This window comes from Delphinus delphis, chromosome X (genome assembly GCF_949987515.2).
Source record: "Delphinus delphis chromosome X, mDelDel1.2, whole genome shotgun sequence".
NCBI classification, from domain to species: domain Eukaryota; kingdom Metazoa; phylum Chordata; class Mammalia; order Artiodactyla; family Delphinidae; genus Delphinus; species Delphinus delphis.
Window position 1 is genome coordinate 113,899,023 of NC_082704.1, and position 12,313 is coordinate 113,911,335.

The 12,313-nt window shown below is 42.6% G+C and overlaps 1 protein-coding gene across 2 annotated transcripts in view; it reads left to right on the forward strand.

The window, feature by feature from the left end:
• Positions 1-12,313, forward strand: part of ASB9 (ankyrin repeat and SOCS box containing 9) — a 32,622-nt gene that overhangs the window by 11,518 nt on the left and 8,791 nt on the right. Inside the window, exons 3-4 of one of the 2 annotated variants that reach the window (XM_060001783.1) lie at positions 7,013-7,120; positions 10,956-11,106. In XM_060001783.1, the coding sequence (XP_059857766.1) occupies positions 7,013-7,120; positions 10,956-11,106 (259 nt within the window). The remainder of the gene's footprint in view (positions 1-7,012; positions 7,121-10,955; positions 11,107-12,313) is intronic. The other variant, XM_060001784.1, reaches the window with a different exon arrangement.

Genomic DNA, 12,313 nt, shown 5'->3' on the forward strand with positions numbered 1-12,313 from the left:
GCCGCGATAGTGACGGGCCCGCACACCGCGATGAAGAGTGGCCCCTGCTTGCCACAACTAGAGAAAGCCCTGGCACAGAAATGAAGACCGAACACAGCAAAAATAAATAAATTAATTAATAAACTCCTACCCCCAACATCTTCTTAAAAAAAAAAAGAGTATGTGGAAAGGAACAAAAAGACTGATAGGTTGGATTTGATTAAAGTTAAGGGCTTGTTCATCAAAGGTAGTATTTTTGAAAGCAATGAGTCAAGCCACACATGAGAAAATATTTGTGCTATGTATATATCTCACAAAGAACTCATATTCTTAGCCTAAAATCAATACACAAAAGATTGGCAACCTAACAGAAAAATCAGCAAAAGACTTGGACTGGTATTTCATAAAAGAGGATATTCAGATGTTCAGTAAATATATCAACCTGTGCTAATAGTAATTGGAGTAATTTAAATTATGAATAAGAAATTATATTACCAGTTCCTCCCATGAGAAGGATTAAATTTGGAAAGACAGAAAACACCAAGTGTCAGCAAGAGTGTGGAGCAACTGGAACTATCATACATTGCTGGTGGGAGTATAAATTTGTATAAACCACTTTGGGAAATTGTTAAGGAATATCTACTAAAGCTAAAAATATCTCTATGCTACAACCCCGCAGTTTCATTTCTAGGTTTATATGCAACAGATATGTATACACGTGTTCATCAAAAGACACGTACAGGTATATTCATAGCAGCCTTATTCATAACAGCAAAAAAAAACCACCTTGAAAACAGCCTAAGTGTCCATCAAAAGTAAGATGGGTACATATATTTTGGTATATTACTCAGTGGAACCCTATACAGCAATGAAAATGGATGAATTTGAAAAAACAGGTAAGTGAAAGTAGCTGAGCAAACACAAAAATACATACTTCATGGTTCAATTAATATAACGTTCAAAACCAAGGAAAACGATTCTATGATGTTAGTATTCTATATGCCTTTGCCGATGAGAGGTGGGTAGTAATTCGGGTAGGACATACATAGGTTTCTGGTAATTTTTTTCCTTTCTCCCTTTACCTGTACAGTGATTACGCAGATAGATTTTCTTTGTGATAATTCACTGAGGTTTACATTAAGGATCTATGAACCTTTCTTTATATCTGTTGCACTTCAATAGTAATTTATTTTTTAAAAAGCAATGACAATTTGTTAGGCCAGCGGGAAGCAATTAAGGCAGCCTTTGGGCATCTTGTGCCCTTAATTTGGTGCCCATTAGGATCCCCTTGGGCTGGGATCGGGTAGGGGTTCCTAAAAATGCTGACACCTGAATTCAACTACCTTTTTTTTTTTTTTTAATGAATCTCAAAGACATTCTTCATTCTAAGCGAAGCAAGCCATACTCATATTTTATACACTATATGATTCCATTTGTATGTCATTCTGGGAGGGACAAAAATATAAGAACTTACTAAAATCAAGACCAGGTGATAATGAAGATAAGATAGATGAATGAAATAGAATAGAGAGGCCAGAAAAAAAGACCACATATGGCCAAGGTCACAAATATTTTCTTCTAAAAGTTTTCTAATTTTACACTTATGTCTATAGTCCATTTTGTTCAATTTTGTACAAGGTGTGAGGTGTTGGTCAAGATTCATGTTTTTGTTGTATATTGATGTCCCTTTGTTCTGGCACCGTTGCTAAAAACTCTAACCTTTTTCTATTTAATTGCCTTTGTATCTCTGTCGACTACCTTTGATGGTACTGCAGTTGCTCTGAGATGCAGCCTGGGTATCTGGCCTTTTTTTTTTTAAAGCTCCTCTGGAGATTTGAATGCACAACCCTATAAACCTTCCCAGTAGAGTCCCACTGCATGCAGCGGGTAAGGACTGGCTTTTCTGTTTCTTGAATAAAACGTTTTATGCTGCTCCCTGCAATCTTTAAAGAGCTAAGCCGCTCTCAGGGTGTGGATACTAGGAAAGATCCTGAGCATTCCGAAACATCGGACCTTTAGGATGTGGCAGCACATTGAAGGCTAAGTAATAAAGAATGAAAAGAAATCTCAGATAATAACTGCCTAGAAGTTACCGAGCGCTAAGCATTTTGCATACCTCATTTTTTAGTCTTCATAACAATCTGTAGGGTAGGTGAAATTGTCCCCATTTTACAGATGGAAATTGAGGCTTCAAGAGGGAAGTAGCTGGCGCAAGGTCACACTGCTTGTTAGGTGACGGTACCAGCATTTGAACTCGGGAATCACTCTGCTATCCTCTCTCTGAGGTCTCAGTCCTAGGTATGAAACGAAGATAGTGGCACCACTCAGAGAATCGGGTCTGGCAAGACAAGGAGCTCCTTTCAGGGGAGCTTGGTTGGCAAAGGCTGAATTTATGTGGTGAGCTGGGTCTCTGGGTGGTTATGTCTTAGCAGGGAATTAGCAACATGTACTGGGGATGGAGAGTCAGACTTTTTATTTTTAAAAATAAATAAATTTATTTATGGCTGCATTGGGTCTTTGTTGCAGTGCATGGGCTTCTCATCGTGGTGGCTTCTCTTGTTGCAGAACGTGGGCTCTAGGTGCGCGGGCTTCAGTAGTTGTGGCACACGGGATTAGTTGCTCCGCAGCATGTGGGATCTTCCCAGACCAGGGCTCGAACCCGTGTCCCCTGCATTGGCAGGCGGATTCTTAACCACTGCGCCACCAGGGAAGTCCCGAGATTTACATTTGAAAGCCATGTATAATATATGAGAGAAAAAGAAAAGGATTTGAGGGCAAATCCTGGAGGAAATGCCTGCATTAGGAGATTAAGGATGAAAAGGACAGAGTTAGTGAAAGAGACAGAAAAAAAGGCAGTCAGAGGTCGGAGATAATTCCAGGTAGAACTCTGTTTTAGAAGCCAGGGCAGAGGTTTCACGAGGTCAGGATGAACATGTGGCAAATTTAGAGGTGGAAGGAGGTGGGGGACAGAGCAGTGCAAACTGGTTTCCGGAAGTCACAGATGGTCTTTAAAAGCAGTATCAGCAGGATTGTGTTGGTAGAAAATGAGAGAAGGGGTAAAAGTAGAGACGATGGGGATAGACTATTTTCAAAAAAAAAAAAAAAAAAAAAAGGAGGGGGCAGCAAGGGGAAGAAGCACATGGATGGATGGTTGGCCGAGGGTCAGGACTGAGGGATGGGGAGACTTTGAAAGCAAAAAGAAAGTGTATCTCGAGAGAGCAGGGGACGCATGTGAGAAGGTGGATGAAGGAATGTCACAGGTGTGGCGGGAGCTGGGGGGGCCCGGGTGCAGTCATGGGCTATTGGACTGCACTCATGTATTTCTTCTTCAAAGAAAGGAGCAATGGGAGAAAAGAAGACTGGAGGGATGCAGAGAGATTTTAGGTGTGGGGAGAAAGGGAATGTAGAAAGTTCTCACATCAGATGGCTTTGACCTTGGTAAAGTAGGAAGGAAGTGATGTGTTCTGATGAACGTGAGTACCATAGGTGTTCATGATTTTCTTTTCTGCTGAGTGTAGAGAAGGAAGTGATAACTGTGGGAAGGACAAAGGATAAAGCCTCAGTTTCTTGTAGTCAGTTGGTTCAGCCCGGGTAGGCATATGATTTGGGGCTGGGACAGAAAGTTGCCAGGTACTAAGCACTTTGTCACCCATGGGTGCCCTGATATTATACAACCCCAAGGACCCATCAGAAAGAGCTTCTGAATATAGGCTGAGACTAGGGGACAGACAAGTGATGATAGAACAATTAAAGATAAGCTATTCATTTTTTTAACTGAGAACCCACTGTAGATTGGACCCTCTCTGAAGTAACGGGTTAGAATTTGCCTTATAATAGTATATGATTCAGCCTTGTCAATAATTCAAACAAAATGCCACCGTTCATTTAAAGTCATACTTGTACCTATAAATACAGTCCGCAGTTTGCAAAGGGAAACTTAATTTAAAGGAACTTCGTTGTAATGTGAATGTGTAACGAGTGGTGAACACTTTTGTACTGTGAATAATTCCTCTTTTCCATTTTCATTTACCTGGATTTATGTATAAGCACCTAAATGATGATTTAGAAATAGCAGTGGTGACTGCAGTTAACGGAACACAATAAAGAATTCCTTTAAAGGACAGCCTTCTTTCAGCTCAGGATCTGTTGCACAGCGCAAAATGCAGTTAACATTTTGCTGTGAATTTCTTGTGTCCTCTGGCAGTGTGTGGGGAAGAGATTGGACAAATATAGAACATTGAGAGTGGGGAAAAAAAGGATTTGAGAACAGATCTTTGAGGGGATGCCTGTAATAAAATAATAATGACAATAATAAGACAGCAGATGCCACACTGTGAAGTCCATGGGCAGTGCTTGTGAAGGGAATAAATGCTGTAACTCGAATTCTTCTCGAGTCAGAGGGTCAGGAAGCATTTACTGAATACAGATGGACTTTGAGGTTATGAAGGAAGGGAAGATACAGTCCTATCCCTCCCTGCAAACAGCAGAGCTGGGATGACAAAGTAGTATAAAGGATATTGGAATTTTAATTTTTAAGCAGATGATTTTGAGTCTCCCAGAACCCCTTTGCAGACCCACCTAAAAAGGCTCTGCGTTTGAGATCCTGTAGACTCAGGTGTATGTCCAGGTGTATCTCAAAATGCACGAGCTTGCCAGTCAGAGGGTAGAAGTCCAAAGGACAGCATGACTAGGGGGCTGACTTGTACATGTCCACGGAAGTAGAAGAATGTATGTTAGGGATGATGGTGAGTGAAGTAATTTATTGGAATGATTTTAGGCAAATTTAAACTCTTCTGGGAAGAAAAGGTATAATATATTACCAAGATGTTAATTAAACTATCCGTGCTCTTAATTGACATGGCCTAAGGAAAAGAACTTTTATTGTACCTGATTTCTTCCTGTTAGGGATAGATGATATGGTCCAAGATCGGGGGGCGTCTGTGGAGCCTCTCCTGGAGCTCTTTGATGTTTGGCTTGGGTTGGGCTCGTGATCCATCTCCTGGAGAGCACATTTTCCCAGAGGATGAAGAATCCCAGGGCCTTTCAGACACTTTCTTGCTTCTTCAGCCCTAGCGTGCTAGAGTGAGAAGGTAATTGCTCCTCAGCCTCGGGACTTTCTGCCTCTCAGTCTGTGGAGGTTCACCTAATGCTTTGGCCTGTGTTAGTCCAGGGCTATTGGAGTGCGCTCATATATACCTGTACGTATATAAGAAATACGTATACGTATTTCTTATATATACCTGTAGGTATATAAGAAATCCCGAACTTAGCGGCTTAATGTAACAGACATGTATTGGTTCCCAGTGTCTATGGGTCAGGAATCTAGACACAGTTTAGCTGGGTCAGGGACACTTATGAATCTGCAGTTATAAGAGTGTGGACCAGAACTTCAGGCATCTTGAGGCTTGACTAAGGATGGACCTCAGTCCAAATTCTCTTACATGGCTGTTGGCAAGATTCAGTTCCTTCTGGGTTTTTTTTTTTTTAAACACACACTAGAAACTGCCCTTTTTCTTTTATCTTTTTTTAAAAATTTATTTTATTTATTTATTTATTTTTGGCTGTGTTGGGTCTTCGGTGCTGCGCGCGGGCTTTCTCTAGTTGTGGCGAGCGGGGGCTCCTCTTTGTTGTGGTGCGCGGGCTTCTCATTGCAGTGGCTTCTCTCATTGTGGAGCACGGGCTCTAGGCGCGTGGGCTTCAGTAGTTGCGGCACGTGCGCTTCAGTAGTTGCGGCACGCGAGCTCAGTAGTTGTGGCTCACGGGCTCTAGAGCACAGTCTCAGTAGTTGTGGCACACGAGCTTAGTTGCTCCACGGCATGTGGGATCTTCCTGGACCAGGGATCGAACCCGTGTCCCCTGCATTGGATTCTCAACCACTGCGCCACCGGGGAAGCCCCCCTTCTGGGTTTTTTGACTAAAAGCTTCAATTCCTGGCTGGCTGTTGCCTGGAGACTGCCCTAAGTTCCTTGTCATGGCCCTCATCAAAACAATGAGCCAATAAGTGAGAGGACAAGAGAGAGTGAGAGCAAGTTGAAAGTCAGTCTTGAGTGTGTACACCTAAGAGTCACATGGCTAGGTCATAGGTATGTGTGTCATCAACTCTAATAGATACTGTCAAACTGTTATCCTGAGTGCTTGTATAATTTTACACCCCCGCCAGCAGTATGATGCTTCCTTTTTTTGTTTCTTTTTTTACATCACTGTCAACACCTTAGTGTACTGTCAGATTTTGAGCCAGGTTAACTTTTTTTTTTAAGTTGTTGGGGTTTTATTTTTTTATTTTTATTTTATTTTTTAATTGAGGTATAGTTGATTTACAGCATTGTGTTAATTTCTGCTATACAGCAAAGTGATTCAGTTACACATATATATATACATTCTTTTATATGTTCTTTTCCATTATGGTTTATCACAGGATATTGAATATAGTTCCCTGTGCTCTACAGTAGAACCTTGTTGTTTATCCATCCTATATATAATAGTTTGCATCTATTAGTCCCAAACTCCCAATCCATCCCTTCCTCAGTCCCCTCCCCCTTGGCAGCCACAAGTCTGTAATAGTTCTCTGAGTCTGTTTCTGTTTCGTAGATAAGTCCATTTGTATCCTATTTTATATTCCATATATAAGTGGTATCGTATGGTATTTCTTTCTCTGTCTGACTTACTTTGCTTAGTATGCTAATCTCTGGGTCCATCCATGTTGCTGCAAATGGCATTATTTCATTCTTTTTTATGAGCCAGATTAACTATTTTTGTAAATTTTTAAATTGATGTATAATTGATTTATAATGTTGTGTTTGTTAATTTCTGCTGTACAGCAAAGTGATTCAGTTATATATATATATTAATATATATATATATATATATATATATATATACATTCTTTTTTTAATCTTCTTTTCCATTATGGTTTATCATAGGTGAGCCAGGTCAACTTTTAAAAGAATTGTCTTGTACTGACTTCATGACTGAAACCCAATCCTACAGAACTGTTGCTTTGCATCCCTTACTCTGCCCATTTCCCCTCCTCCAGGGGTGGCTCGTGAACCTCGTCACGGCAGATCGTGTGTCCCCGCTCCATGAAGCCTGTCTCGGAGGTCATCCCTCCTGTGCAAACATTTTATTAAAGCATGGAGCTCAGGTAAGTGTAGCTCAAATCACACCTTAGACACCATGACTGAAAAATGACGATTTCTATCCCTTCTGAATACTTTCTAGCGTTTTTGATTAGCCTGATTTGAAATATGAAGGTTTTTCTTTTTCAAAAGTATTATGTCTATTAAGCTTATTTACTTTAGTGGTAGATGAAATACTGCATTTTTAGCTAGAAAGTCATGGTCTGACTATCTATCATTTTCTTTGACTGTCACTATTAATAAATAACTGTTAGATTTCTGCCTTCATTTCTGTGGCTGGAAGGTAGTGACGTATTGTAGAAAACACATAACGTTTGTCTCCATAAGACCTGAATAATGGTTCCAGACCATCTCTACCATTTACTAACGTTGGAAACTTGGACAGGTTACTTAGCCTGTAAGCTTTAGAGTCTATATATGAGAAAAAAAAACAAACAGGGAAAATACCAAAAAAAATTATGTAGCATATTTTGTGGTATTGTGAGGACTGAGAGGGATAAGGCATGTGATTATTATTTGGAGAATGGGAATCGGGATGACATAATGAGATTCTAGAGAAGGAAGATACGAAATCATTGCATTTGAAAGCAGGGACCAGTAGATCTTCCATTAACTTAAGTACCCTCTTGCTCAGGAGTGATGGGAAAATCTGATCAGGAAATTCTGTATGGGTTTCTCATCTTTTCTCAACCAGTCTGTACTGAGCATTTATTATGTGCCTAACTCTAGATAAAGATTTTCAGGAACTTCTAAACTAAATGAGGAGACGACCAGATAAACAGGTAAATGGCGGCATGTAACACTAACTGCTTCAAAAGATAAACCCTGAAATCTCAGTAGCCTCATATAATAAAAGTTTATTTCTTGTTCAACTCAGAATCCAGTGTGGGTGTTCCCAGTTGGGTGGCTGTTTTCCGAGGGTGATTCAAGGACGCAGGCTCCTTTCATCCTGTTGCCCCACTGTCTTCAACAAGTGGCTCCCACGTGTGCTGCATGCTAGATGGCTAGAAGGGGAAACGACACGGAGGGTTGTGAATGGAAGCTTTTTAAGGGCCAGTCTTGGCAGTGACATATGTCACTTTTGCTCGTATCCCATTGGCCAGAATTCAGGCCATGTCTAACTGCCAGGGAGGAGGGCAAGTGTAGTATGCCTCTGCGCCCAAGAGAGAGGAAATGAGTTTGTTTAACGCATAGTATCTCAGCCACAGCAGGCAATTACAATAGCTGTTTTTATCTGTGAGTTTCTTCTGTGTAACAAACCGCCCTGACTTAATGACTTAAGACAGTAGCCATTGATCTCACAGTTCCTTGTGTTCTCTGGACAGCTCGTCTGGTCTGGCTGCTTCAGCTAACCTCAGCTGGGCTTACTGAGGCATTTCAGGCTAGCTGATAGATGGGCTGGGGCAGGCTACTTCATGATGACCTTGGCTGGGATGGCTGGGAGGTCTGGAGAGACAGAAAATCTCTACGTGGTCTCTCATCCTTTAGCAGGCGACCCGGGCCTGTTCACATGGTAGCAGGGATTCCAAGAGCAGCAACAGAGGGCAAGCTCTCTGCTTTGCGTCACACTTGTTAACTGTCCCACTGACCAAAGCAATTCATGTGGGCAAGCCCAGATTCAAGGATTGAAAAGATATAGTCTCCGTCTTGGGATGGGAGGAGTTACTAAGCCACTCTGCAAAGGGATATGCATCCTGGGCAGAGAATCTGTGGCCATATTTTGCAAACCACTACAATGTAATAAGTATCAATAGTAAGGGGATTGTTGGGAACACGTAGAAGTGTTCCTAACCCATTTATTTCTGATGGAGAGGGGGAGTCAAGAGATGCTTCCTACAGGAAATGACGTTACAGTTGAAACCTAAAGGACCTGTTGGAGTTAGTCAGCTCAACAGGGGGTTGGGGGAAATGATGGACTTCCCACCCCCTGTGAACAACAAACGCAAAGGCCTAGAAGTGAAAGTGGGGGCTTCACATCGTTCCTTCAAATCATTCCTTAGAGACCTCCCTGGTGGTGCAGTGGTTAAGAATCCTCCTGCCAATGCAGGGGACACGGGTTCGAGCCCTGGTCCGGGAAGATCGCACATGCCGCGGAGCAACTAAGCCCATGTGCACAACTACTGAGCCTGCGCTCTAGAGCCTGCGAGCCACAACTACTGAGCCCGCGCGCCTATAGCCCGTACTCCGCCACTAGAGAAGCCACCGCAATGAGAAGCCTGTGCACCGCAACGAAGAGTAGCCCCCGCTCGCTGCAACTAGAGAAAGCCCGCGCAGCAACGAAGACCCAACACAGCCAAAAATATATAAAATAAATAAATTTTTAAAAAACTGAAAAAAATAATTCCTTATGGCAGCAGAGTAGAGCAGGTGAGAGGGGTCAGAACACAAACAAGCTTGCCGACCAGGCCAAGAAAATGGGCTTTGTCGTGAGAGCAGCTGAGAGCCATAGATGAGTGCATCAAGAGGTTTATATTTTGCTTAAGAAAACTTACCCCAAACTTGGAAACAGGCCCAGGACTAAGCAGAGGCGAGAAAGGAGCCTGGGGTGCAAACTCTAAACTCTGCTCACTCGCAGGGTCGTTCAGCACTTTTGTAACCCTGGGAGCGAGTGTCTCCTTAAACTTTGCACCCTGGACATCTTTCATGCATCACTAGTTCTGGCCTTGCGTGGAAATAGGGCCTGAGAATGACGTCCCTGTCTTCACAGTATCATCGTTTAACAGGTTCACCAAAGAATTCCTTGATAGAGGAAAGTGCATGTGCATTTGCCTTTGCTCTTTGCCATTCAATTATAGCCCAAACACTGTGAAGTTAGATGTTAACTTGTAAGTTTCAGTCTGATTTCCAGTGTTAGAAAAGATAGCCCAACGATTATAGTTTTATGGCCCTATAGGATATTAACCAGTTTTGTATCTATTAGCAAATTTATTTCAGCATTGCATTGACTGACTATATAAATTCTCCTTTTAGCCATCCTTGCCATTTTACTGGTTCCCTCATTAATGAATGAGCTGAATAAAATCTTTGGCTTGTGTTCACTCTATATTTGGATGAAAGTGATGTTTTTAAATTTATTTATTTATTTATTTTTGGCTGTGTTGGGTCTTCGTTGCTGTGCATGGGCTTTCTCTAGTTGTGGCGAGCGGGGGCTACTCTTTGTTGCGGTGCGCGAGCTTCTCATTGTGGTGGCTTCTCTTGCTGTGGAGCACGGGCTCTAGGCGCGTGGACTTCAGTAGTTGTGCCACACGGGCTCAGTAGTTGTGGCTTACGGGCTCAGTAGTTGTGGCTCGCGGGCTCTAGAGTGCAGGCTCAGTAGCTGTGGCGCATGGGCTTAGTTGCTCCGCAGCATGTGAGATCTTCCCGGACCAGAGATCGAACCCATGTCCCCTGCATCGGCAGGTGGACCCCCAACCACTGTGTCACCAGGGAAGTCCCGAAAGTGATATTTTTAAATTAAAAAAAAATAATACATTAACAATTTTAAAAGGTTGCTCTAACTTCTGTGGGGAAATTGGATTGGTGTGGGATGGGTCTAGGATGGCATGTTTACAATAAGGTGATTAGTGGGAATTTCCTGGCCGTCCAGTGGTTAGGACTGCGCACTCCCGCTGCAGGGGGCACGGGTTCAATCCCTGGTCTGGGAACGTTCTTGGCATTACATTCTATACCTCATCCGGTTTTTCACAACAACCTTGGGGAATCTGTTATTTTTTGTCCCCATTTTGTAGCTGTGGAATTTAAGGCTCAGACAAGTGAAATAATAGCTTGAAAATGGTGGAGCTTAGGTCTGAATCCAGGACACCCCACTGCCCGCCTTCACGCTGGAGCTTTTCTTTCTAGGTGAATGGTGTTACCACAGACTGGCACACTCCCTTGTTTAATGCTTGTGTCAGCGGCAGCCTGGACTGCGTGAATTTGCTTCTGCAGCATGGAGCCAGTCCCCACCCTGAGAGTGATCTGGCGTCCCCCATGCACGAAGCTGCTAAGAGAGGTAAATCTGCTGAGAATTTAAGTTTTCCACCCCCTCCTCCAAGGGACATCTTGTTGTGGAAGGGAAGAGGGAAAAGGAGGTATATGGAGAAGTTGTTCTCAATGTGTGGATCCTGGGACCAGAAGCGTCAGCCTGACCTGGCACGCAAATACAGATTCTTGGGCCCCATTCCAGACCCAGTGAATCAGTAACTTTGGGGGTGGGGTCCAGCCATCTGTGCTTTGTTTAACAAGCCCTCCAGGTGATTTATGATGCAAGTAAGTTTGAGAAGAACCCTTTTAGAACATTTGGAATATTGTTCACTGCTGTGTTTCCGGAACAGGGCCTGGCATATAATAGACTATCCATCAGAATGTGTGGAATGTGTTGTTGAACCCATGACCCCGTAAAGTCAAGTCATTTTATAAAACAAATTATAGTCTTCTGTTTTAAGGCCTTAAAGAATATTGTCTCAGGGCCACCTAAGTTTGCTAAGTGAAACAAACTTTCAATTTTTGGAAATATAAGATGTTATATACAGTTTGGGGTAAGTCTCCCCATCCCCATGTTTGTTGAGGTATAATTGACAAATAAGATTGTATATATTTAAGGTGTACAGTGTGATAACTTGATATACGTATACATTGTGAAAGGATAACCGTAGTCAAGTTAATTAACACATCCATTGCCTCATATAGTTACCTTTTTTTGTGGTGAGAACATTTAAGATCTATTCCTGTAGCAAATTTAAAGTACAGTATATATATTATTATTATTTTTTTATTATTATTTTTTGCTGTACACAGGCCTCTCACTGTTGTGGCCTCTCCCGTTGCGGAGCACAGGCTCCGGACGCGCAGGCTCAGCGGCCATGGCTCACGGGCTCAGCCGCTCCGCGGCATGTGGGATCTTCCCAGACCGGGGTACGAACCCGTGAACCCGTGTCCCCTGCATCGGCAGGCGGACTCCCAACCACTGCGCCACCAGGGAAGCCCAGTATATATATTAACTGTAGTCACCATGCTGTACATTAGATCCCCAGAACTTATTCATCTGGGATAATTCTTTTTGTAAAGTCACAGTTTTCCTGCTATTCTTAACACTGAGACAAAAAATCAAATTGTAAGTTTTGCTTTTCTCTGATATTTCTCCTCCTCCTTGCCATCATGAGGACCGTACCTTGCCCCGAGGGCTATTTCCACAGTGGCTTCACAAAATAGCTTCCCCT